We start from the raw sequence: 27,979 nt of genomic DNA on the forward strand, positions 1-27,979 counted from the left end.
AGGGTAGGGCCACCGAGAAAACCCGGAACACGGATTCGGTGGACTTTTCGCACAGTTTCCTCCTTTTATGCTCTAATAAGCGACCGGAAACAAGTTTGCACAGCTTCTATTGTGTCATATAAATCTTGATCGTTTATATAAACATTTATATCTCTATTCTGAGATTATGTTCTGTTCGGATTCCCGATCCTATAGTTTAGAGTGAAGCGTGTTCTGCCCTACTTTTTAATCACTGGTAGTATGAGCACTGAACAGGGCGGACCTTGCACGGTATGCCTCTTGTTGTGTTTTCTGTTACTCCAATCGCCATCTTGTTGCCAGTGAAGTAATGCGTTTCTGATGAATTTCGGGAGCGCCTTGGATGTCTTATGACTGTCTTTGGAAGCCAGTGGATTATACTGTGATTTAACCCACCACATATATCTGTACCGGGGGCTTGCATATATTTTTTTAACGGGAACGTATTGTATCGGTGTTCAAAATGAGTATCGATACTCTATTGGAAGCGGCCAGGTATTTGGAGTGGCAAGCCCAGCAACAACAGATTACACGTGGTAAGGCGGGGGAACTGGGGGATTGCATAGATCTATGGGATAAATTAGATATGTATGAACTAACAGGGATTTTACCCAGCAAATTGCATTTTCATGCCGGCACACTTCAAGATAAATAGCTACAGTTTAAATAAATAATAATTGTTGCATTGCGAGAAAGAGCTCTTTGTCTCAATAGTAATGTCCAGTGGTTTGCACTGTTTTAAGGTGCAGTCTTCGTGACTAGGGCATATTTCGCTCACTCGGTTTCCGGGTTAAATGCATGCTATATTTAGTGTGCTACTATACTCGCTCAGTAGCGCGTGCTACATTTCCCCGACAGATCCTAGTACATGGCGCGTCGTATTTTTGTCAGACTCATAAAGTTACACGTTTATGCACTTATATTGGCATTCTTAAAATTCTAACCATTTTTACCGACCGGTTAATTTCTAAACAGGTTTGCTGAAAGTAGGGAACGTCGTGTTTGTTATCCGTTGGGCGGTGGCAATAGACCAAGGGTTTTTTCTACATAATGACATTGCTGAGGTCTTATCTCACTCATGACTTTCAAGACACTGTGTGATTTTCCCATCACAGCTTCTTCGTTATTATTTGCTTAATCTCTCTTTTATTTTCGCATCTTCTATACAACAGAAATTCTATTAAACAGACGTTGTAAGGTTTTACTTGCGGTTTATTTTTCGCTTTAAACAGAGCTGAGGGCTTTTTGTTTCATTCTCGAGGTGACGTGTCAGTAAAGCCACACCCACAGCAAATACCGCGTGCTGAAAGACCGCCCTCTTCAGCCACGTGCGCGCCAGACACCCCGCCCCCCTCCTTCTCTCCCAGGTCACAACTGGGGAGAAAATAGGGCAACGCCACCCTCCCTCAATGCAGAAGTTATATAATGTGCATTTTTCATGCATTTCCAAGTAAAAGCTTGACAGACTGATTTACTCTTTTGCAGACTGTTTAAATTTTGGGAATACAGATAAAAAGCCTGTACAGCAATAAGTGCAGTTGGCATATTTTTGAACATTTTCTTTTCTTTTTCATTTCATTTGAGGCTCTATTCAAATATGCACACTTTCCATACACTTTCACAATCTTTGATCTTGTCCTAGATCTATAAAATTGAATGTAGGAATAAATGTGCTGTATTAAAAAAGAGGCTTTATGTTAGAGGAAGTGAGAATGATGCTCTAAAAAATATATATATTTGCATAAGCAGGGAGAATTTCCTTTTGCTTTTTATACTGTCAAACCTGGTTAAGCTTTCACTTACGCTTTGTGAACTAGTGTCTAAATATATTGAGTGTTAATGAAGACGTGAAAGGTTCTTAACTAATTGTTCAGACATTTGATCTGTTATGTTTCCCAAGCTGCTCGTAATTAAACAAGAGCCTTATATCAGCCAGCACACTTGCTTATCTTAGACGGGTAACACAGTTATGAATAGGTTAGTTTGATAAGTTGGTTGTTAAATGAAATGTCATGTTTGCATGTAATTTTATTGTTCAGAATGAATTGTCATTGCTTTTTATGCAAGCACAGTTTTAAACGAACAAAGCCTCTTAAAATCTTTTGTGCTGTTCTTGTCTAGTGGGTTGTGATTTCCACGTTAGCCTGTGAAAAAGGAATGGAATTTTTGTTGTATGCTAGACATGAGGAAACTTCATTAGAAGGTTCCTTTGTCCCATTTACACAGTGCCATGTTGAGAATGCACACTCTTAAAGCTTATGGACCACCGTAGTATATCCTCAAGAGCTTTACATGCTTATTTATGGAGAGCAATAGATGGCACTCTCATGAGCTGTTCGGAGCTTATTAGCCTGGCTAATAATATTTGCACAATGACACAGTAGTGTTTGTGATTCCATTCCCAACATGCTATTCATTTCTTTGTACTTGTTTAAATGTCAAGAGAAATGGCATTTCTGTATGTACTGGAGAAATACACAAGCACTGAAAATATTGATCCCAGCATTCTGTGCTTCTGAGAACGTGTTTCACAGTTAATATTATTCTTCCTGCTGATGCAGGAGGATTCCCGCATGTCGTGGTTTGAACTTTATAGGAACGCTTCGCATCAGGTCACCCTTTTGTCTGCGGCGTGCTCACATTCGCAAGATGCAGTTTCTCCTGCACAGGAATGTCTTGCGGTGCAAATGACAGTTTTGGCTCAAAGACGTTTTGGACAGCAGCCAGAAATCCTCCCCCCACTTGTATTAAAATTCAAACATCGATCTGAAGTCACAACTCAGATGCAACTGAATATGGATCGTCGGGCTCAACAATAGATCTGTCCATCAATCATGGAAATCGTCAGATAGCGGGGGCATTTTAGCCTGCAGATGGTACGGCCCGGCCTCAGATTCTCCACGCCAGCTCTTGGCTTTTCGTGCAGACTGCTGTGTGACGTCAGCATAGAGCTGGAGACAAGGCAAGACTCTTACTGGGGCTTCTCTCTTAAAGAGACAGACCATGCAGGAGAGCTAGCTCACACTCCACCCTAATTTAGACAAGGAGTCATGATTTACTGCTCCCTGCACCTTTCTTGTTTAAAATGAAAACTATAGCTACACCGCAGGTTTTGCACCCTATTTTATGAATTTCATACACTGTCTTGATGTATTAAATTACTCTGTTAGTCTTCAGCTTCTCGTTATTAATTTACACTTCATGTCGTAGATGTGTCGTAGATTTTTGGACTGACACAAGGCCATTTGAAAATGTTGAAATTGTCCAATAATCAATATAACTCTGGTGTATAAAGTGAATTAAGTTCTCTTTGGCAAGCTGTTTCGAACTCCTGACAACTTCAGACTAATTTAGTTTTGGCATGAGTTTGTTCAAAAAGAAGTCACACTTTGATTTTGCTTTTGATTCTGCTTTGAATTTATGTGAGAAATCAGAATACCACAAACACTGTTTGTGAATAGAGCAGCATTTCCGCCTTTCTCTAACTAGAATCTCCAGTTAAAAGCCGAGAAGAAAATAAGTGTTTCCATTTAAAGTTGCGAATTTAATTTATTCAAGAAATCCAAAAACTGTACAGATCAAGCAGTGTGTCTGTCTCGTTCTCATTAGAATCTCAAGTGAGAGAATAGTAAGTTTCCATTCAAGCTGCAAATTTAATTTATGCAAGAAAAACTGCAAAACTATTTGCAGCTCAAGCAGTGTTTCCATCCCATGTGTTCAAGAGAACAAAATGGTCACTTCTAAGGAAATTCCAAAATATAAACGAAAACAAGCTGTCCATTTTTTTCTAATTAAATGTAATAAATTTCTGTTCAGAATGTGCAAACATAAATTCTCTGATAATCTTCAGACAGTTCTAAGGGTTAAAAGCCACCAACCAGGAGTGAATTAATCAGTCACATGCCTTTTTTTAACAAGCATCTGGGAATGAATTCTGTAAATGTGTTTCTAGTATTTTATGTATTGAAAATGTATAAAAAAAAGCACACTTTTTTTTCTTACACATTGGTGTTTCTGTCCAGCATTTTTATACAGCATCCCAAATTTAAATATACAGTGTATTATTCTCAAATAGCATTTCCAAGTTGTAGCCTTCATTTAATCTGTCTTTGTGCATAACGTTAATTTTTATCTGGTTTTTTTTCTCTACAGAGGAGGAGGAGCGGCGAGAGAAGGCCTTGCTGTCCCGTGAGGCCGAGCAGAAGCTCTCCGCCCCCATTATCCAGTCTGTCCAAGTTAACCATGTGACCTGGGCCGACGACATGCGGCTCGAGCCACACCGCCACCACCAGCACCACCCTCCGGTCCCGCCCCCTCCCCTCCCACCACCTGTTCCCATAACTGTCATTCCTATCCCGGTGGTCCCTGCCAACCCTGCGGCCCCTCCCATTCAGACTGCTTCGTCCCTTCACACAGCCTCCCCTATGCCAGTGGTCACACCCTTGTCCACAGCCCTGTCCCCACCAGCAGCCCCCCTCCTCAGCCCCAATGGCAAGGAAGCCCACTCCCCTCCACAGCAGCAGCAGCAGCATCGTCACTTGATCGCACACATAAAAGCAGAAGCTAACACCTTGCCTCTGTTGAATAACAGTCCCAAGCAGCAACCGCAGCTGCAGCCGCAGCAGACACAGGCACTTTTGTATCCAGCCCCCATCATCACAGCCCAGCCTTCACCACAGCAACACGCCCTCCTGCCCCAGTCAACACTACCCCAACCTCAGCACACTCTGGACCAGGGTCAGGCAGACCTACCGCCCAGGCCTAACGGAGCCGTTGTGGAAGATCCACGCAGCCTGGATGGGAAAAGGAGACCTGGAGGGTGAGCTGTGTTTTGTGACTTTATACAAGAAAACTGAAGAGATTTTTTGAAGCGGAGGAGATTAAACTGAATGACACACATCTGTAATCATAACTGAACCAAACTGGGTTGGCTATTTTGTTATGAGATTGCAATTTTTAAAAAGTAGGATGCTGTCCTGTACGGTGACCCATGAGGAGAAATAACGCTGCCCCTCAAGTCATGCTGTGTGTTTGTAGGTTGCAAACTACATTTGTGATTTCTGATATACATATATTATGTGGAACACAAAAGGAGATAAATTTGAGAACGTTCATACTGCTCTTTTGCATACAATGTAAGCAAGGTTTGAGGATGTTAAAGGAATAGTTCACCCAAAAATTAAAATTCTGTCATCAGTTACTTACCCCTGTCATTCCTACGGAGCCCCTTAGAGCTCATGGTGGTGGAAAGATTTTGGGGTGGGTGAAAAAAAATTGGGGTGGGAGGAAAAAATATTTTTCAAATCTTTTGCGTTCTCTCGCAAAACTTTGCGTTCTCTAGTTTTGCGAACACAAAAGATTTAAAAAATATTTTTTCACCCACCCACTCCGTACATTCCAAACCCGTAAGACCTTCGTTCATCTTATTAACACAAATGAAGATATTTTTGATGAAATCTGAGAGCTCTCTGACCCTGCATAGGCAGCAATGCAACTGAAATGTTCCCAGGCTCAGTAACGTAGGACATTGTTAAAATAATCCATGATGTGACATCAGTGGTTCAACTGTAATTTTACGAAGCTACGAGAATACTTTTTGTGCGTAAAGAAAACAAAAATAATGACTTTATTCAACAATTCTTCTCTTCCTCGTCCATCCTCTGACATTATGGAGAGTACAGCGACGCATGCACATTGCTTTCCTCTGCACGTAAACAAGGCTCAGTGCGTGTTCTACGTCAGCATAATCACACACAGGTGTTGTTTACGTGCAGAGGTACTCTCATTAATGGTGGAAGATGTGATTTGGAGGCGAAGAACTGTTGAATAAAGTCGTTATTTTCGTTTTCTTTGTGCACAAAAAGTATTATTGCAGCTTTGTAAAATTATAGTTGAACCCTTGATATTACGCAAACTGTTTTACTAATGTCCTCCTTACTATGTTTCTGACGCTTGTGTTCTGAGTTTGCATCGCTTATAACGTGCATTCGAGAACACACCATGCACCAGTCATCTTTCCAAAATTGTAATGAGAAGTGCTTATAAACCTGCTGTTGCCAACAAGAGACATTTTCAGGGCTCTCTGTGGCCCAAATAAAAGTTTTACATTTAACATTTTAACAATGAAGTAGTAGTAATAGTAATATAATAATAAAGTTATATTAACATTTTTGGATGATTTGTGCAGCCCAAGTACAACAAACCTGGAGTTTTTTTTTTTATTATAATTGCGTAATAAAATGTTTTCCCCCAAATCATGCCAAAGTTAGGTCTGTTGTTCTCATGAAGCTATCATTTGGCTTTAGAAGACTCATAAGCACCACTCATTATAGTACTTTTATATCTTTAGTTTTTTTCAGAGTTTGACAACCCCTGCTCAGTGTTTGATGTCATTGTGTAAGAGCTGTATGGAAATCCTTCCTTTTGTGTTCCCTAGAAGAAAAAAGTTTGAAATAACACGAGAGTGAGCGATGACAGGATTTTCTTATTGACACCCACATGCAACAGACCATGATATAAAACGTAATGGGTTGATTTGTTAAAGTTTACATGGTGTCCTAGAAACATATTCAATATTTTTCCCGCAGGGCTGGAACTCGAGAAGTTCACAACAAGCTGGAAAAGAACAGGTGGGTTAACTTCTGTTTACATTTTTGATTTTATTAATTTTGTCAAACAGAAGCTGAACAGGTAAAGCCGTTGTGTAGCCTTAAAGGATTAGTTAACTTTTAAAAAAACTTTTGCTGATAATTTACTCACCCCCATGTCATCCAAGATGTCCATGTCTTTCTTTCTTCAGTCGAAAAGAAATTAAGGTTTTTGATGAAAACATTTCTCCATATAATGGACATCAATGGGACCCAAACGGTTCAAGGTCCAAATGACAGTTTCAGTGCAGCTTCAAAGGGCTTTAAACGATACCAGACGATGAATAAGGGTCTTATCTAGCGAAACGATCGGTCATTTCAAAAATAAATAAACAAGTTTAAATTTTTTAAATGCGCGTTCGTGACGTCATGTAATACGCAATTACGTTGAAAAGGTCACGGTTGACGTGAAATCCAAAATGTTCTTTTAGGCTTTTTAATATTAAAACACCCAGGATACGCACACGAAATGGGCATTTTAAACGATAAACTGACACAAAGACATTTGAATATGTGTATATGGTCCTGCTTCCGCACATTTGTAAACACTGACTCGGTACTTCCGCCTACATCAAGCGTGACCTTTTCAACGCAATTGCGTATTACGTGACGTCACGAACGCGCATCACAGAACAGAGCAAGGCGAGCATTTGTGCTTATAAAACTTAAACTTTTTTTATTTATTTTTGAAATGACCGATCGTTTCGCTAGATAAGACCCTTATTCATCGTCTGGTATCGTTTAAAGCCCTTTGAAGCTGCACTGAAACTGTCATTTGGACCTTGAACCGTTTGGGTCCCATTGATGTCCATTATATGGAGAAATGTTTTCATCAAAAACCTTAATTTCTTTTCGACTGAAGAAAGAAAGACATGGACATCTTGGATGACATGGGGGTGAGTAAATTATCAGCAAAAGTTTTTTTAAAAGTGAACTAATCCTTTAATGTAAGTTGTATGGTTGCTGGACTGATCACAGACACGTTAACCCTTGTATATTTGTTAGTACAGTAACAGATATTTTATCACAAAGCAATTGCCTTTTGACTTCTTCATTGCTGTTACTTCCATCACCAAATCACTTTGCCTAAACATCTGTTAAAACTCTCACTTGCTTTGCACAAAACAAGAAGAAATGGAATGACCAGTGCTTTTCTTTCTGTCACAGACGAGCACATCTGAAAGAATGCTTTGAGACCCTCAAGAGGAACGTTCCTAATGTGGATGAAAAGAAAACTTCCAATTTGAGTGTCTTGAGGAGTGCACTCCGCTACATCCAGGTAAATCAATGATGGGATTTGATATGAGTGTAATAAATCTAATCAATATATTTTGCATATATTGAAGCCTATATTTAGGTCCATTAAGAATATTAACATTGAAAAATATATAATTTTTCTCCTTTGATTTCTGAGGGTAAAGGTTTGATGACCCGGACATGTTTTTATGAGATCACCTAGAAACACACATACATCCTTATTCCATTTGTAGGATAACTGGTGTGGACTGTTACGTCTGCTTGTAAAAGTTAATGTTTGAATGTGAGGATGGAGTTTTGATTGGCAATGTTTTTCCTCTGACCTGTAACAGTTGGCTGCCTAATTGAATTCATAAAACAATTATAATATGATTTATTCCTAAAGCATATTTTTTATGGTAATAACATATAAAACCAGAAAATGTGTTGGGAGTAGGTCACAAGATGGGGATTTGTAGTCCGTTTTCTCCTTATTCTCTCGTTCTCACCCTCCCACCCACATACACTTCTCCACATACTCTACTGGCAGAACTGTGTCATATGCATCTGCCAAAACATCCTGGGTCGAATTCTTCTCCGTGTGCGCTCATTATATCTTTTCCTTACCCTCTTCCCCTGTTCTTTTCTTACCAAGAAGAGGTATACTTCTTTGTTTTTCCACTTGGCTGTTTCTCTATCCATCTGCTTTTTCTTTGCCAGCTAAAAATGTTCATTTGAGCATATGAAAACCTTGATTTATTTTAATGACTAAATATTACATTTTGCAAATTTAAGATTCATTTGGTGGTCAATGGCATGTTTAAGCTGTTAAAGTGCATATAATTTTACCCGGATCAGAACATTAACACTGACGTAGATGCAGCTGACATGAAAGCGCCAAGGTCACGGTCAATCGTTTAATTTGCAGACTGTAGCCGCAACAATTAGTATAATAGTGTGGGCGGAAAGGTGACCTGTTTATGAAAGACATATCCTTGAGTTATGATCTCAAAAGCTGTAAAACTGAAGCCAGCGATGGTTATAAAGACACGATAAACACAAGCGAGGGAGTGTGGGCCGCCAGCTCGCACGCTACTCTCTTCTGCGAGCGCAGTTCTGGAGCTCTTTCTCTCTCTCGTTCCCCCTCCCGCGTCTGCTTTGAGCCTGCTCCTGTGTCCACGTGAGGCATGAGCACATGGCGAGCGCGAGCCCGGTGACGTCAACTGCTGTTCTGTGCTAGTCCTCCCCTCCCTCTCTCTCCCTCAGCGTGCGCACGCCAGACACACACACATGCCGACCGAAGCTGTTTAAATCAAACAATGCACTGTTGCAGGACATGATGCGTGCTGTATGGCATGCTTGTGTGAAAGTAGGTTACGCTACATTGTTTGAGTCGAGTTTTTTCTTTCTTTTCTGGGCCGTAGTGCTGTGAATCTTTGTAACCAGGGAGACCATGGCAAACAGAGCTGGTGGTCAGTAAGCAGCAGGGGGTCCCTCTGTCTGTAGATTGAGTTTCTTTACAGATTCGTTCTAGATGCAGTCAAATGCTGTCTGTGGTTTTTCCAGGCATGGCGCGCTTGTTTTACGCCCGCTGGTTGTGGAGCAGTATAACAGGGACAGCAGTGTTGAATTTTCACAAGATAATATGAGTTACATGATCAGTTCACAGCTGCAGTGATGTACCAGCATCATCTGTGTTGATTTATGGTGGTCCATTATGTGCTAATGTTTATATTTTATTACACACTTTTAGTGGTCAACTAATTTATTAATTTTTTTGGTGGCTGATATGATATAATACTTCTGTACATATAATCAAACGAATAAAAATATAACATTTTGCATACTTTTAAAAGAGTACTTATGGAAATAATATACTTTGAGAATGTGTTTAAGTGCAAACTGAATGTAATGTTTTCAGACACTTAATCACGTCAATTGCAATTAAATGGAAACGTATAAATGTAAACCATAATACTGAATGTATACTGAATTTCATAATTCTGTTGTCTTTGAAATATGGTTAAAGTTTACTGTCAGCATTTATGGTAAACTACAGTGTACTTTAATGCCATTTCTTCTGAAACTTTTAAGTCATATCTACATATAGTTATATTTACATACTTGTACTGATGTTTTGCATTTAAAATATATATTACCCTGAGATTTAATATTATTTTATAATTTAATGTTTATAATTTAACACACTACAGTTACATTTTCGTGCATGTCTCTTTAAATGCAAATAAGCTGCTGTCCCTGCCCCCTTTTTCAAAACAGGGCTGTGCCTTTACAGCCGATTCGCCAGATACTCTGTTAAAAAAAAAAAAGTTTGTTTTGATTATCATGTCTATGGCGCAGAAATCATGCATTTTAAAGCCATATCAGTTTAAACTTCTGATACACGGTCCTCTGAGCACACACACTTCAGAAGCACGCGCACAGAAAGCAGCGGTCATACGGTATGCGAGTACTAAACTAACTTCTCTTTTATGTCTTATTGCGCTTAAACTGTCAAATGCACACAAGTGTGTTAAAAACACACGAGTTACAAAAATAGTTGGTTATGTCTGTAAAGGTAAACAGCTGGAAAAGAATTTGCATGTTTATATTAGATCTGTGTGGCAACAGCGTAATATAGAGTCAACCCAATATACAGGGACCCAATTATAGCACTTAAACATGGAAAAAATTCAGATTTTCATGATATGTCACCTTTAAAGCACAACAAATGACTATGACTACAAAGTGCACTTTTTAAAAGTGTAATTAAATGTTAAAAAACAGTCTTTAAACTCTCTTTAAGGACACGTATGTGTACGTAATGTGTATTATCTGTTGACAAGACAGTCAAAGACTTTGCAATTGAGGTGCAGTAAATTTGGCAATAAAAAAAAATGGAATATTGGATGTTTAATAGCCGATTATACGAATCAGTCACAAATATATTGCAGCATTATTTCATTGTTTGGATGTTCGAATGCAGTGTTACTTGAGCGCCCTCTTTTTCAAACTAAGTGATAAAAGTGAAAGGCGCAGGGATGCTGGGAGCAGGTGAGGAATGTTTTAATCACAAAAGTAGAGGGGCATGGAGACGTGAAACGGGGGAGGGGGTGTGAGAGCCCACTAGAGGTCGATGTGAGCCAATTGCGTTAGCCCTCGCCTCTCTCTTACACCTTCTCCTCATCAACACGTTGCTCCTTCCCTGCTCTGTTGCCAAGGAGACCATGGCTGGTTCCAGCTGTTGCCGTGGTGATATCCAATGGGACCTGATATCTAGTCTGTAGGGATGTCTAGTCTGCTTCTTTACAAACAAAAGATGTAGTGGGTTCAAAACTGTCCTGGGGTCAGTCAGCACAGGGTTTATACACACATTAGGATTTGAGCTGATGGCTGGGGTTGATGTTTCAGTATTATCATGACTGCTTTATCACTAGCTGAAGTGTCGCATTCCCAAGAACTATGATGACAGTCTTGTTGCCATTCTGATTTGTCATCTTGACTTGATTATTTTAAGTTCATTTCGCTTCAAAAGTATCACTTCTAGCAATATTAAGTTCAATTGTTTATCACAAAAACACCCCAATGTTTATATGCATCTTTGACAAGGTATTAACAGTCATTTAACAATTACAACAAAGTCCAAAATGTAGTTTTCGAGACATATGTTTTTGCAGACTATTTTGCAGTATATCAGTTATCGGCCAACATTACATATTTTTATTTTTTATTAATCATTATCAGTAGATACTGGATATTGAAATATTAAAAGAAATGAATAATTATTCAGCAAGGTTGCATTAAATTGAGCAAAAGTGACATTAAAGGCATTTATAATGTTACAGTAACAGTATGTAATATAAGTCTCAGGTGTCCCCAGAATGTGTTTGTGAAGTTTCAGCTCAAAATGCCCTACAGATCATTACATCATTTTGAAAATGCCTATTTTGAGTGGAAGCAGAAACAGGCTGTTTTTGTGCATGTCTCTTTAAATGCAAATGAGCTGCTGTTCCCCACTCCCTTTTCCAGAATAATACTGTGAATTTACAGCTCGTTCCTCAGATACTCTGCTTCAAAAAAAATATGTTTGGTTTTGATTATCGTGTCTGTTGCACTGAAGTCATGTGTTTTATAATATAACATTAGTTTTAAAGGGCATATTGCAGGTTTGAGACTCCAGTGAGTCGATGTATAGAAAAATACTGTAGGAACTAGACTTTAAAATACGCTATTAAGGCTTCTGGAGTCGTTTTTGTGAGAGAATTTTACTTCCGCATCTGAAACGCGCCAAAACCAGAAGTGACGCATCAAAAGGGAGAGCGGTCCATTTAAACCACAGGAAAACAATGGATCGCAATGACGGTTCGGACGCTGAGGAAATTTTAAATGTGTATTTACACTCGTATGATGGACCACAGATAAAATGATGAACCTGCTATGCAGTCAAGAGAGCAGGACAGGCCAGGATTAGACAGAACAACGGTCAGAGGAGACAAATTGAGTTGATGTGAGGAGAACAGGGCAGGTGTTTGGTGAGAGATCAGTGTTAGCTTACAGGTATACACACATTAGGAGTGGAAGCTGCGGTCCAGTAGAGCTGGTTCAGAACAGCTGGCCTCCTCTGCTTCAGATCTTCACACTCCCATCTCCCAAAGCCTTAAAAACACACATGACAAAAAAAATGACCAATTAGCTGTGCAAACAATGTCACTAAGCTGTCACTAGACTTGATGGTAATAATATTAGCAAAATGAGGTTAACTTACCAGTTATGCCTTCTTATACGGTAACGTTTTTACACAGTTTTAACAATATTTTCAAATGCTTACAAGCTAGCTGCGGTGCTTTACAACAACTTATACACATCTCGTTGTGGCTCATTATTTAAATAATTATGTTCACTGATTTGGTAGTTAACAAATGTAAAAAAAAAACACGAACACAGGCTGACCGGGACCCGATGCACCGAAGGAACCGCACCGAGTCTCACTAAGTTCTTGCTTCAGCATCTCATGTGAAACTCATATCGCCTGGATGATAATCCTCCGGTGTAAAGTGATCGCTCAGTTACACACCACGGCTGTGTTCGAAGCAGATGCATTAGTGAAGTCCAGTCTCTTCAGCTGCACAAACGCACCGAGGCCAGGAAGATCCTATTTCTTGTTAGGAAACCTGTGGACTCAACCTTTTTAACCTGCAATATGCACTTTAACTTCTGATACACGGTTCTCTGAGTGCACACACTCAACAAGTTCTCTTTTGTGTCTTATTGCGCTTAAACTATAAAATACACACAAGTTTATGTTTAAAAACACAGGAGTTACAAAAACAGTTGGTTATGTCTGTGAAGGTAAACAGCTGGGAAAGAAATAGCATGTTTATTACATCTGTGTGGCCTCAACGTAATATGCGGTAAATAAATCAATAAATCCACTGCTCTTGTCTCCTCTGAGGCTGGGACTCTAAACATTGTTCTGTGCTCCTCTGTGCAGCCAAAGACAGAGCAGTTAGAATGCTTTGCTCGAACTTTCGCCATGTCGTTAGAACTGGTACACTGTCTGCGCTTGCGAAAACACATGTGGCACCGTGGGTGGAAACTTGCAGATTAAGGGGCGGTAATATTTATAATAAGTATAATAATATCTTGTTATAATTTAAATTATAATAAGATCCCCTTTCTACATCACAGGGGAGCGAAATCTGAGTGGCTTGTTTTTTCACAAGCTTGCAGAGAAAGAATTTCCCCAAAAAATAAAAATGACTGGGTTGTTATTTTTCACGTTTTCTAAATTGCACATGGGGCCCGATTATCGTCAGATTTCCTTGATATGTCACCTTTAAAGTAAATGTAGTAAATGCTGTTCTTTTGAACTTTTCTATTCATCAAAAAAAAATCTAATTTATTTTAATATACAATAGAATTTGTTTAATTGTAATAAATAGTAAAAAGAAATGAATAATACAATTTATAAATGAATAATATTTCTGGTTTGATTTTTTTTTTCTTTTTTTTTTTTTACAAATAAATGCAGCCTTGGTGAACAACATAAGATAATTATTTCCAAAAACCTTTAAAAAAAATCGTATAAACCCAAACTTTTGTGTTTTGGATATGTTTATATGGCTTATCAATATCAGACAGCATTTTAATATCTGTGCATCCCTACATCTAGTTCATAGCGGTGCTTGTGTAATTTTATTTAAATGTTAAAATAACTTTCAGCTGCAGCCTAATATAATCAATTAAAGATTCAAAAACACTGTTTTTGCAAAATGTTTAACGATTTAATATGATACATTTTAATAGTGCTGGTTGTATACTATCCGTGTAGAAAACAGAAGGTGTTGGCTTGTGTGTGTGTGTGTATGTTTATGTGGTTTATGAGGACACAAATAGTATAATGACATGGGTATGACAGAGGTATTACAATATGAAGGTGGTTTATGAGGACATGTCCCCGTAATTCAAAAGGCTTAAAAAACATACTAAATGGTGTGTTTTTTTTTAAATCTAAATGGTGTGTTTTTTTAAAATGCACAAAGTCTCCTGTGAGGGCTAAGTTTAGGTGTAGGGTTGGTGTAGGGCAATAGCACACTCAGTTTGTTCAGTATAAAAACCATTACGCCTATGGAGAGTCCCCATAAACCACAAAAATCAACGTGTGTGTGTGTGTGTGTGTGTGTTGACCTGCTGTGTGAAGGGGGTTTAGGGCCAGACAGTCCAATCTGACTAATCCTGGATCAGGCTGCACTAGGACAGACTCTCTCTCTCGCTCTCTCTCTCTCTCTCTCTCTGTGCTCTCAACCTACTGCACCAGTCGCATTCATGTTTCCTTAATACTGTATCAGTGTGTTATATAATCCCAGACACGCACAAAAAACACCCTCCATCTCTGCACATCGCTCTATCTTCGTGCACGCTCACTGTCTCTCTGCTTTCTATTCTTCAGCACTCAGAAACGTGCTGTTATCATGTATACTGCAGTCCTCTGACTCTACGGGACTCCTGCTAATTAGGAGCCAAAACGCCCGTGTTGTCACACAGTTTCTTTGGCAAGAGCATAGGTGAGGGAGGGACTGAGGAGGAAACTGACAGATGTGAGTGTGTCAGAGCCATCACGTGCGTGAGGCTTTGACAGACGGGATGGGGTGTGTAAACTGCTTTGCTCCTTGGACGGTTTGTTTCCCAAAATTGTATGAGCACATATGTTAAACATTCTGTCACAGAGCAGTTCCGCTCTCACACGGCCAGCCTCTCTCTTACTCACATTTCTTGAATGTGGACGGACATACCTGCTCCTCTTCAAGGGTTTAAATGTCTAAACAGTTTGTTCCCATTAGCCTGGTTTGATGTCTCGTGGTAAGCTGACTAACACAAAAAGTGGGTCAAACCATTTGCCTGTGACTGCCACATCCCTACTATTCATCCCTCCCTTCTTCTCTTCCCTTATGACTTCAAACTGTTGCTCTCTTTTAAAAAGGTTCACTCAGTTATTTCTGTATGGAGTTATTTTGACTCCTAAGGTGTGTTCCATTCTACTATAAGACTACTTCACGTTCCAGTCTGAGGGGAGTGAACATGTTCAGTTCAAAGGGCACTGCAAACGGCATAGGGAATAAGGGAATGAGGGAACATTGATTCATCACTTCACAGGAAGTGGAGAGGAAAATTTACCCACCAGTCACTGCACATCAGTCCAGCACTTGAAGAAGTTTCAATAAAGGCAGTGAAAAGGAGTCAAGGCTCTGGCATTCCTATTGAGTCATACATCATAATTACAGTTAAAAACAAGTATAACCAAATAATGTTTTTTAGTGTTAAACATCGTGCACACAGTAGGGAGCAGTGAACACTGTGTAGGCAGTCTGTGAATTGGAACGCAGGACTAGTTTCATAAACACAAAAGCAAATCTTTTAAGTTGTTGATGCCACCATATAAATGCATTGTTGTCTCTGAGCCAAGATTTAATAAATCCACCAGCCAAAATGATAGGAGTAGTAGTTGATATACTGAGATAGTATTTGTATTTGGCTTGTCGTGATCCCAAATGGCCCTCCTCATGTGGTCACCCACTACATTTAAAATCAAAGAGCTTTTATTTGGCTGATGTGTGTGGACTAAAATGTTTGTAGAATGCTTTGAGTGAGCATTTAGCTTAGCAACATCAACTATGTTTATTAATTGTGAGTTGAGTCTTCTCTGCAGGTTTTGGAATATGGTTATGACCTCTTGTTCTTATATCTGCTGGCAGTTATTTGTTATTATACATAAACAGGAAGTAGAGACTTTACAGCCAATGTGTATTCTTAAGCTTACACATCAGTTAATTGTTGAAACATTTGTTGGCTGATTGAGAAATGTGTCATACTGAAACCAGAACGTGTGTGATTGAGTGTTTGCACAGTGAATGCTTCATGTGCACATTAAAGTGCAGATGATTCAAAGAGTTATGTGTCATGTTTCTTGCAGACTTTGAAGCGGAAAGAAAAGGAGTATGAGCATGAGATGGAGCGCTTGGCACGGGAGAAGATCGCCACTCAGCAAAGACTTGCAGAGCTGAAGAATGAGTTGAGCCAGTGTATAGACATCATGGAAATCGACAGGATACTTCGACAAACTGTCCAACCGGAAGATGATCAGGCCTCCACATCAACAGCATCAGGTACAACACACACACACTTGCTTAAAATCACAGTTTCCACAAAAATATAAAGCAGCACAGCTGTTCAAGTACTCATAATAAGAAATGTTTCTTAAGCAGCAAATCATCATATTAGAATTATTTCTGAATGATCATGTGACATGGAAGACTGAAGTAATTGCTGCTGGAAATGTAGCTTTTCCATGAGAGAAATGTTGTATTTAAAAAATACTAAAAAGAAAACCATTATTTTAAATTCTAATAATATTTCACAATCTTTTTTTATGTATTTGATGATAAATTGAATGTTTATTTTAATCACTTTATTTTTTACAAATTATTTTATTAAATTTTTTACACAAGAAATAGATCTGATATTATTATTATTTTATTTATCTTTTTTATTATTTATTTTTCCCCCTTGAGGTCCCCCATGTTGAGGTTTCTTGCACCAGAAACAGTTTTTCTTAGTTTTTCATGGCGTGTACAATTAAACGGGTCATTTTTCTTCCCAAATTTACGTTGATTTCATATTACATCAAACATAAATTTTTCACCCTGATATGATTAATTGTAATGTGTATCAGGGCTAAGAGACCAGGTAAAATCTAATTACCATGAATAATTTCCGCTTTTTTCAGAGGGTGAAGACAACTTCGACCAAGACGTAGATGATGACCTCCTCTCCTCCCCGCCCTCGTCTTCTGCAGCCAAACCGTCTGCACCGGCGCCGTCAGAGCCCCGCGCTGCCATGCCTCCACCTGCCATTCTCCCTACGCATATCTCCATACAACACAAACCCACCACACCACCCAATCAACTCCAGTCCACAGTGGTCACCCCTCAAGCCATCGCCCCTGCGCCCCCTCCCCACGTCGTTTCCTCTACTCAGCCAACAGTCATCACCCATGCCTCTGTATCCCATGCGTCCGTCATCCAAGCTGTCAACCACGTCATCCCAGCTGGGCCTAAACATCTGGCGCACATTGCGCCCTCTAGTGGCGGCCAGCCTATCGGACACATCACCGTGCATCCTGTGGCCCACCTCCCCGCGGGCATTTACCCTCAGTCGGTGACCGTCTCGCAGTCGGCGATGGTGGGGCACATCACGCACACGTTGGCGCACCACCCGCACACTCACGCCCAAGTTAACGGCACGCCGGTCACAGGCCACCAGGCCACCATGGTGGGAAAGCCAACTGCCGTGGTCGCTCACCATCACACCGGGCTGGTGGGCCAAACGGTGCTCAATCCGGTGACTATGGTAACTGTTCCTCCTTTTCCCGTCAGCACACTAAAGCTGGCCTGAAGAAAAGAGAGGCTGCACAGAACAACTTCCATGAATGGAGGTCTCACAAAGCGAGAGCAAGAGAGACTAAAGACGAAGAGCTAATCGTTAAAAGGACGACTAGATCTCGTTCAGAAATTCACTACTGTCGCTCCTACACGCCGGGACCTCTTCAGGATCGGAGCGTGTCCTCTTTTGCTTGTAGAAGGGGCTTGCGTGTCTTTTGCCATGCAGCGTTGGAATGAAATTCATGTAATGCACTTGCTTAACTAAATTCGAAGACATTGGTCGGTCTTCAGTAATGTGAGAGTGGAGTGCTAAAACAAATCAATTATTTCTTCTCTTTCCCTCGTGTCCTTTTTTTCTGTATGCGAATTATCTCACGCTTTACATTCATTCACCAAAAACAAATCTCCACTTTAATCAAAAACGAGTGCTTAAAGGTCAGCACTGAAAGCATGCAGAAAAACATTTACTGTGTAACTATATTTTGGGGGCTTTTAAAACTCTTCAAACGGGGCTTTTGACTAAAAAAACAGGTACATTCAGACTCGGATCAGGTTTCTCAAAGTGTCTTTGTACTTGCGAGCAAATATAAGTGCCTAAGCCCCAATTCAAGCTCGATGGCGCCACCTGCTGCCTACGCAATCCAACAACAACATTAGTCTGCCATGACCTGGCCTACAGTCACAGACAACTGTTGGCAATCAAAGTCTTAAAAAAAACAACAAAAGTGTTGAGGCGAATGGGTTGTAATGAAACTCAACAAATATACAACTCAACATCTGAAAAAGACATGTACTTGAAAGTACATTAAAGCATTTATAGCTTACAGCAAGTGCTCAGATATTTAACTTAATAATACTTGATTAACGTTTCAAATTATTAAAAACGTTACTTGTGATAGTCGGGCATTTCCGTTTCTTCAAATCAGAAGTTACCAATGTTCTCGTGCTAGCAACACGATGAAAACGTCGAATGAAGTCTTAGAAAATACGTTAATGTATATGAATCTATTACGTTACGCCACTTGTCCAGTGTAAATCGGTGCTGTTGTTGTGTGTCCATTCTACGTTCATTGGCGCACAGCCATTTTTCGTTACTACGCGTGATTGTGTAAATTTTCGTGAAGTAAGCACTTGTTAATAAGCATTTTAGGAGGTTAAAAATGGCTGTTTTCTGTTTCATTGAGATCAGGCCAAAAAGCCCCTTTGCCAATAGCAGTACATCTCTTAAAGTCGGCCTGCCATACTCAACGCACTCGCTCGGTTGAACCTGCACAAAGTTAGCCATCTGACCGTTTCCCCATGTAAACTAATGGTTTGCTGTTGATGGTTAGGTACACCACGTTGTTGCTTTACATTGTCACTTTCAAACGGAACACTGTGATTCCTGCTCTTAACATCCTCTTCCTGCTGCAACCCCCCCCCCCCCCCCCCCCAAAAAAAATTGAGGTTTGGTTTTTCTGTTTGACTTCCTTTTTCTTTTTTTGGGGATGTGAAGATGGAATAATACATGCTGTGCTTCACATTCAGTTAAAAAAGACAAACAAACAAAAAAAAAAATAGCCTAACCTTTGTGAAATTTATTAGTGTTTTTTTCTTTTCTTTTCTTTTTTTATATATGTGTATGGATGTATGTATATATGTGAGGTATATGCACGCATTCACATATATGTGTATGTATTTTAGGATTATACTGATGCCTGGTTTTGCATGTAGATTGCAGTTTTTGTTTGTTTGTTTAAATGTTAATCCCTCCCTTTATTTCATTTTTTGGGACCATGTATCATACTGTATGATGTGGGCGGGACCGTTAGACCTCATTCTACATTGATATTATATATGAATATATGAAAAACTGTGCATTTTCCCTATGGAGAAAGTTTAAGTTATATATCGCCTGTACATTTTGGGCTGCATTAAGATCGAATTGTCCACCATGTTTAACTAAAATAGTAATAAAACTTATTAAAATATGCTAGATTACTACAAAAAACATTGACGATTCATAATAAATCTTATGACATTTACAAGTCAAGTTGTATTGGTTTTATTGTGTATCACAACAATCAGATTTACATTCAGTCTAAAATATTAAAAGTATTTTTGGAGATGCATTCAGACAGCTAATTTAGGACACATTCCTTCAAACACCTACGTTCACAAGATGTACACATTTTAATATTCACTGCAGTATCATGCAGCTTAAACATTTGACATCTCAAGCCATATTTCTATTTAAATTAATTGTTTAGTCTGTCGTAATGTACATGACGCATCTGGTCCTGAATCCTCTCCAGAACTTCCTGCATTCGGCTCAACTTCAGAAAGAAAAAGTAACAAAAAATACACGAGATTAATTACAACTATCAGAGAGCTTTAAAGAAAGGAGAGACTTAAACATTGGCTTTGTTGAAATATGCTAACATACTAATCTTAATATGGCAGACATGGTAATATTCTAGAAAGGGTCAGGTCATGTGACCCATTCCAAACATGCACTGAATCTATTCTGAAGAGAATGAAGACATTGTATGGATCTAATTAAAATGATCTAGATAAAAAAACTAAACTGTATTACCTCTTCATCTTTCTTCCAAATAAGGCGCTCAGTCTCGGTGTCCACAGGCATCAGAGGCACAGGAAGGTCTGTCTCTTAGCCGGTTACACAGACTGGATGAAATAAACAGTAACATAAACCACACAGGAAGGTCAGTGATGAAACGTAATGACCATGAATAAACACACCATTAATTTGCACTGCAGAATATAATGTGATGATGTTAGTTCATCCTCTGACCTGCGTTTCCTCTCCTTGACCACCATGCGGGTCATATTCTGGATGCACTGAGCGCGGTAATTCTCGTAATGCGTTTCCCGTGTCACATCCTTCAGGTCTTGCATGTGCGTGCACACCAACATGTTCCTCAGCTTCAGGAAGTCGGAGTGAGCAGGGTTCTCCACTGCAAGAGTCGAGTCGACTCATTTATTTGAATTTCAAAACAGCTTTACAAAAAATCATGAATAGCAACGATACAAGCAGTTGAGATATGCTATACTGTATGTATATATAATATATATCACTCTGCGTGACTGTGCTGAATGTTGGACATACATTTTCAAACTGTAACAGAGGGGTGGGCAATAATATAGTTACATTTTGATTTAATATACATATTACTTTGTGTGCTGTACAGTAGTGATGGGAGCTTTCAAAGCACTGCTTTATGAATCTTTGGTTTTGAATCATATCATACTGCCAGAGTCACGTGATTTTCAGTTTCTAAACAAAACATTCAACGAAAATGTTTCCACATTTCAGTGATTCACTGCTAGGGGTGAGAAAATCTAAAATCAGTAGGTCTAATATAGTACAGTGATTCCTGGTTCTTTTTAAAGGATTGAGCCACAAAACCAGTCATTTAATTTGTGCATAGCCTATATATAAAAGTATAAATAAAAATGTTTCCGAGAAAATATATGAACATTTATTGCTTAAATATGCACTAAAACACATGAATAATATTTGATTCGATTTGATTGGTCAGATTTAATAACAGCTGTTTTAGTAAACAAAAACATTTAAAATAGGCCTATATGCAAAATAATAATAATAAAATAGTTAATTTTAAGGTTTAAATATTAAAGTTTTCATTCCCATTATCCACACATAAACCCCCAGTTCACGCTGATGGGCTATTTGGTATTATTGTCTTATTTGTCACCGCAGTTGTTCTTTAAAATAAAACCATTTACGGGTTTGTCCTATATGTTTTACTGAACTACAGTCAATTATCATAATTTCCTAAGTTTGTGCTTATCCACCGATCCTAAAATAATGAATATGGGCAAAGAATATACAAATAGGCCTATACAAAATAGACAATGTACAAAATAGCAAAAAGCACAATATATAATATAGACAATTATGTACAATACATAATTGTCTATATTAAATACTGTTTTTTTTTTTGCTATTTTGTATATTTGTAATTATTCTTTTTATTATCTGTGTCTTGTCTTGTCGCTGTCATTCTGTCGCTCCGACCCATCGTCCAGGGTGCACTCTGGGGCAACTCATTTGCTTTGCTTTCAATAAAACACTTGCAAGGGGTTTGTAAAAGCTGTTTTTATGCGTGTATGGCCTGAGTTTTTGCTGCAATTACACAGTTTTGGCCCGCAGGTGTCACCAGTGTGTGGTTTTGAACGCTTCGAAATAGTGAATAATTTTGCGGAGCATTTGGTTCAGTTGATTCAAAGCTTTGAAAAGTTTTGTTTCTCTCATCACTACTGTACAGTATGTATGCTGATAAAGTGGGAAGTATCTAAATGGAACTTTATATCCAAAACTCTATATATCCAAAGATAATTAATTTTGCTACATTTTAGTTTCAAATAAAAAACGTGTAATGTATGCAGGTAAAGTAAAAAAGATAATACAGTTTACATTTTGCATTTTACATAATCATGCTGCTGAGATTTTCTATATAAAATATATTGCTTTACAACCCTGATTCCGGAAATGTTGGGAACGTTTAATAAACGTTTTTTAAATTTGAATAAAAGGAAAATTAACTATTTCAAATCACATGAGCCAATATTTTATTCACAATAGAATATAGATAACATAAATGTTTAAACTGAAAAAAATTACAATTTTATGCACAAATGAGCTCATTTCAAATTTGATGCCTGCTACAGGTCTCAAAATAGTTGGGACGGGGGCATGTTTACCGTGGTGTATGTATCCAACTTCTAATGTATCACTGGCTGATAATATGGTTTACACTTTTCACCAATATTACAATCAAGCAGTTGAGATTTGCTATTTAGTACATATTGCTTAACATGAATGGACTATGTATCCAGGTAAGAGCATACAGTACAGATTGTTAATGTTTTTGCAGGGACACTTACTTCATCATCTGTGAACAAATAAAAGATTATGTACAATAGTACATAATAGTCTACGACAGAGTCTAAGTACCTTCCACCACACCCCAGGGGTACTGACGGCCTCTGAAGCGCCTGCCTTGGCTTTCAACTTGGATATTACTGCCAATTACTGCAAAGGGAATGCTGTCCTGTAACAAAGATGGAAATCCACATGTCAGTTTAGTCGGTGTTATGGTAAGTTTGATGTAAATATGGAGCAGGGCAGGTCACCTTTCGTTCCTGGTGCTGTACTTTGAACTCATCTTCATCTGAATCACATTCAGGGAACTGGTAGATGTTGATGTCGAATCTCTCAATCTCATCACGAATCTAGAGAAAAAAACAAACCCATGATGACTGTGATATTATATACTTTTCATACACTGCATACACACCTTCATTTTCATTTTTCTGACTTCCATTGGAGTGAGACTATCTGCTTTGGCCAGCACGGGCACTATGTTGACCTTCTCATGTAGCATCTTCATGAACTCCACATCCATCGGTCTGAGACTGAGGAGAGAGGAGAAAAAAAAGAGTCACTCCCATAATTCCTGAAGTACATTTCCAAATCAAATGACACTGTCATTAAGTTTTTGAGTAAAACCTCTAGATTTAAATTATCATTAAACTGATTTAATCTTAAATAGTGGTTGATTGCTATGAGTTTGACAACATTCTGATGCCAATATTTCAGAAGAAAGCATCAAAAATTCAATATAATACATGATTCTGGGACTGACTTGATTGTAACTAAACACTTTTTTCTTCAGATGATGCTGATAACCTAAAAATACCAAATGCTAGTTGCTTGTAGTCAGGAAGTGTTACCCGTGGCCATAAGGTGAGATGAAATAGAGGCAGCAGTGCACACGGTTGTCCTGAATGTTTTTACGGTTGAGGCCACTTTCGTCACGAAAGTATTGCTCAAACTGCTGGTCAATGTAGTCCACAACTGCCCCCCAACTATTACAATTAACATAAAATTGAGGTTACAAAACTTAAAATGAACAAATGTATTTGTATCAACAAAATCAAACATGTATTCTGAGAGAAATGAATTCATTTTCTAATAACTCATTGCAGTTCCACCTCTCTGTGTTGTTGACAGCATCCCCGAATCCTGGTGTATCCACTATGGTGAGTTTTAGTTTGACTCCTTTCTCCTCAATAGCCACAGTGTGTTTCGTGATTTCCACTGTCTGTGAGATCCGCTCTGCAATGGGTCAATGAAGAACAATACAGATAAAGAAAACAAAACAAATCTAGTAGTAATGTATGCCATTTTCAAAAAAACATTAGTTGAATGACCATGTCATGTGGTGTAACCATCAAGTAATATTATAACATATTTTCCTTACAGCTTAAATACATGTTCATATCTTAAGCATTATTAAAATGTTTTAAAATATATATTTTTCAAAGTAAATCAATTGTTTTAACAAATATTATGAATTTATTAATTAACAAATATTATTACAGTTATTGGGGGGGGGGGGGGTATACCACATGACATTTAACAACCTGAACTTTGCCTTGTCAATAAGTCAAATTGTCTGATATTTTAGGAGACTTACAGACCTTTTTAGTTCCTCCATATTGGTTGAAACACATGACTTTGATTTAATCACCAAAAGGTTTTAAAAAATATTTTTAGTATTTTATCAAAATTAATTTTAATTCTGAAATGAAAAATATGTTTGATGGTGTATTTATGAATTTCAGTTATATTCCTGAATAAATTAGATTTTACAAACAAAAATGTATTGTGATTGACTAAACTACATAAGGTTTATGTGTATTATACAAAGGTTGTTTTACAGAAGAATATTGCTCTTACCATTGTTATTTTAGTATAATTAAAATGCTATTATAGTTTTTCGTTATATTTCGAATAAAATTTGTATTTGTATATTTTCTGTTTTCATTTTAATAGTTACAGTTTTAGTAATTGTGGTGGTGTGGTTTGTCATTTTTTAATATTTCTACACAATTTTTAGTTTATTTAGTTTGTTTATTTTAGAATTTCAATTTGTTGCATTGAAAACTAGCAGTAAATGTTTGAGAATTTTTTTTATTGTTTTTGATTTAGTTGATATCCTGGCTCTTACCTTCAGCATTCAGCATCTTCCTGTCTTTGTAAAGGTCTGTGAGGAAGAGGCTGTTGACTAGTGTAGATTTCCCTAAACCCGACTCCCCTGGAAAAGAAAAGAAAGTTTTATTGGACATCAAATAAATATTTTATTTTGTGCAGCCTGTGACATATAGCATCTGATGATCTCACCTGCCACCATAAGAGTAAAGGCGAACCCCTTTTTCACAGATTTCCTGTGCACTTGGTTAGGCAGCGTTGCAAAGCCAACATACTCCTTATCTTGATCCTAAAAGTCTCAGATGGTTATGTGATTTCAAAATAAGTATTTTCAAAATCAGGTGCTGTGCAAGCAATCAAATAGGCTGAGTCAACATTATGCATCATACACAGGACTGGTTACACATTACCTCAGCAGAGTCATAGGGGTCAAATCTGCCCCAAGGGCTTTTTGAGTGAGAGGGGCTCAGGGGAGAATCCAGAGAGCTCATGGAGCTGAGGTGTCCACCGCAGTGTAACTCCGGCTCGGAGCCCAGGAAACTTCTGTTCATCGGCCGGGTGAAAGTGGGTGTCCCTGGTGTATGAGGGCGAGTGCTACCATCCGGCTCCCTGTCCATCGTGGGCATCTCACATCCAGGGAGGGTGTGACCAGCTCTAGGGGGCAGGTCTCTCATGGTATAGGCCAATTCAGCATCCTCACAGTCTTCTATGGCAAAACTAGACACCTGCAGATATGGGACACAAATTACTTTATTGTTTCCGTTTGTATAAACTTAATAACACTATATATAAAATAATCAGCTTGAATAGTTCAAGTTTTAATGTAACAGAAGTCAGCTACAGATTCATTGTGATATTGTCTTTTTTTGTATTTGTTTATATACTGAATTGTGATTGACCTTTTCTTTCTTCCATCTAACCATTAACCATCTATAGCTACAGTAATGTCGATAATAAACAATGAGACAATAACACTATAAACCTTAACACTCAAATAATTAACTGGTTTGAGTAGGGCGATCTTAAATTAAGCAAATTATTTCACACAAATGGACTTTTATGAGTATTCAGAATTTTCTTTTTCAAGTTCATGAAACTGGCACCTCTTAGTAATCTAAATCGTTCCATTTAATGAACAGTAGATAAACTAAACTGCAATGGGATTTCTATTTGACAGATTGTTTTGGGGGGTTACCATCATGGCCATGAGTGGAGAAATGATCTTGGTTTGAGAATAGCAAGTTATTGAATTGGCTAGTTTTGCCCACTTATTCAGGTTGACAAAAGCATTTGTGTGGGAAAAAGACTGGAATTTATATTGATAATCTTTCTAATAATTTCAGAGCTTGACAGACCAAGTCACCATTTACTTTCATTAGCTATATTGAAATGTTTTGTAATTATTTTAATAGTAGCCGAAAATCATAAGTGGCGTTTAATCATACACAAGTTTAATTCATTGTCTCTTCACTCAATTCACCTTCACGTTGCCCCAGACCAATTCATAAAACAAAACAAAAAAGTTGTAGGACAAGCAGAATGTACCAACAACTTATTTCCATACAATTAAAGTGAATGGGGACTGGGGCTGTCCAGCTCCAATTTTCATTTATGATCAAACTAGTAAACAAGCCTTTTTTTTTCTGAATTACATGCTTTATTACAACAACATCGCATAGCTATGAACAGAACACACTCATCAGGTTTGAGTGACACAAATAAAAGTTAATTACAGTAGAGATTCACTACAGTAAGTCGCTCAGTCTCTAATGCAAACAACGTGACCTGCATTCAGCCTGTCACTGCTCATTAGTCCAGACACATTAATACCTCACACTAATGCTCTGATCTCCAGTAAGATGCTGCAGACTGCTGGCACAGTTTGATCGTTTTGTTTCAACTATTACAACATTTCCATCTTAATTGTTATGCATCCATACCTCAGGATCTGGTGCCAATGAAAGTGTGTAAACAGAGGAAAAAAAACATTATTAAAGTTTCTAAATTAATATAGAATTAGTCAGCTGCGTTAATGACCTACATATGCAAATCCATCATTTAAAAATGTATTGCGTTTATCTGAAGAAAAAAAAACCTCACCGCGCTGCCTGTACATCGCATTCACGAACCGGTTGGTGGTCGACGACAGGTGCTCCATGCTCCCAGACGGAGTTTACATCCACTTGTCAATGCTTTGGGTGTTTTTCTAAATATCTCTTCCTCTATGCGGAGTTTATCTCCGCACTAAAATGAACGCAGCTTCCCTGACCCTCAAAATGTTCGGAAGCCTACATACGGATGAAAGCAGGCACAACTACGCGGCTAACTGTCCAGTCTGACAACAGCTCAGTGCAATCAGTGAGAGCTGTGCGTCGCGCTCACTTGCGCTGTCCCGGAGCGTTATGCGTTATATATATAGATGCGTCGCGCTCACTTGCGCTGTCCCGGAGCGTTATATAGATGCGTCGCGCTCACTTGCGCTGTCCCGGAGCGTTATATATGCGTCGCGCTCACTTGCGCTGTCCTGGAGCGTTATATAGCATTATATAGCCTATATATAGATGCGTCGCGCTCACTTGCGCTGTCCCGGAGCGTTATATATATATATAGATGCGTCGCGCTCACTTGCGCTGTCCCGGAGCGTTATATAGATGCGTCGCGCTCACTTGCGCTGTCCCGGAGCGTTATATAGCGTTGTATAGCCTATATAGATGCTTCGCGCTCACTTGCGCTGTCCCGGAGCGTTAGATGCGTCGCGCTCACTTGCGCTGTCCCGGAGCGTTATATAGATGCGTCGCGCTCACTTGCGCTGTCCCGGGGCGTTATATAGGCTATATAGATGCGTCACGCTCACTTGCGCTGTCCCGGAGCGTTATATAGGCTATATAGATGCGTCGCGCTCACTTGCGCTGTCCGGGAGCGTTATATAGATGCGTCGCGCTCACTTGCGCTGTCCCGGAGCGTTATATATTTAGATGAGTCGCGCTCACTTGCGCTGTCCCGGAGCGTTATATATATAGATGCGTCGCGCTCACTTGCGCTGTCCCGGAGCGTTATATATTTAGATGCGTCGCGCTCACTTGCGCTGTCCCGGAGGGAGCGTTATAGATGCGTCGCGC

The 27,979-nt window shown here is 38.9% G+C and overlaps 2 protein-coding genes across 5 annotated transcripts; one reads left to right on the top strand and one right to left on the bottom strand.

Moving 5' to 3' along the window:
• LOC306856244 (max-binding protein MNT-like) lies at window positions 1-19,869 on the top strand. The gene is made up of 6 exons (XM_079395397.1): window positions 1-554; window positions 4,171-4,837; window positions 6,606-6,647; window positions 7,833-7,944; window positions 16,372-16,564; window positions 17,185-19,869. Exons 1-6 carry the CDS (start codon window positions 482-484, stop codon window positions 17,850-17,852), a joined length of 1,755 nt encoding a protein of 584 aa, XP_079251523.1. The 5' UTR covers window positions 1-481; the 3' UTR covers window positions 17,853-19,869.
• LOC306856247 (septin-5-like) lies at window positions 19,864-27,919 on the bottom strand. Of its 4 annotated transcripts, none has more exons than XM_079395402.1 (12): window positions 26,956-27,919; window positions 25,271-25,585; window positions 25,053-25,149; window positions 24,880-24,966; window positions 23,861-23,984; window positions 23,600-23,734; window positions 23,164-23,281; window positions 23,000-23,098; window positions 22,821-22,917; window positions 20,634-20,796; window positions 20,415-20,506; window positions 19,864-20,154 (listed from the first exon to the last, which is right to left on the bottom strand). In XM_079395402.1, the coding sequence occupies exons 1-11, from the start codon at window positions 27,016-27,018 to the stop codon at window positions 20,443-20,445; spliced, it is 1,362 nt and encodes a 453-aa protein (XP_079251528.1). In that variant the 5' UTR covers window positions 27,019-27,919; the 3' UTR covers window positions 19,864-20,154; window positions 20,415-20,442. The 4 variants fall into 4 exon arrangements, 3 of the variants coding, with proteins under 3 accessions (XP_079251528.1, XP_079251529.1, XP_079251527.1); XM_079395403.1 differs by having other exon boundaries at window positions 26,961-27,301; XM_079395401.1 differs by having other exon boundaries at window positions 23,846-23,984; window positions 26,956-27,213.
• Window positions 27,920-27,979: the final 60 nt, after the last annotated feature.

The sequence above is a fragment of the Barbus barbus genome, assembly GCF_936440315.1.
Source record: "Barbus barbus genome assembly, chromosome: 36".
Lineage (NCBI taxonomy): Eukaryota > Metazoa > Chordata > Actinopteri > Cypriniformes > Cyprinidae > Barbus > Barbus barbus.

What these genes read in the sequence shown, in the direction of transcription:
- LOC306856244 (XM_079395397.1), top strand. Translation starts at nt 482, where the DNA reads ATGAGTATCGATACTCTATTGGAAGCGGCCAGGTATTTGGAGTGGCAA. An exon ending in GCAACAACAGATTACACGTG is followed by an intron (nt 555 to 4,170) that starts GTAAGGCGGGGG and finishes TTTTCTCTACAG; the next exon opens with AGGAGGAGGAGCGGCGAGAG. An exon ending in GTGCACTCCGCTACATCCAG is followed by an intron (nt 7,945 to 16,371) that starts GTAAATCAATGA and finishes TGTTTCTTGCAG; the next exon opens with ACTTTGAAGCGGAAAGAAAA.
- LOC306856247 (XM_079395401.1), bottom strand. Translation starts at nt 27,018, where the DNA reads ATGGAGCACCTGTCGTCGACCACCAACCGGTTCGTGAATGCGATGTAC. An exon ending in CTTTACTCTTATGGTGGCAG is followed by an intron (nt 24,967 to 25,052) that starts GTGAGATCATCA and finishes TTTCTTTTCCAG; the next exon opens with GGGAGTCGGGTTTAGGGAAA. An exon ending in GAAGATGCTGAATGCTGAAG is followed by an intron (nt 23,985 to 24,879) that starts GTAAGAGCCAGG and finishes GACCCATTGCAG; the next exon opens with AGCGGATCTCACAGACAGTG.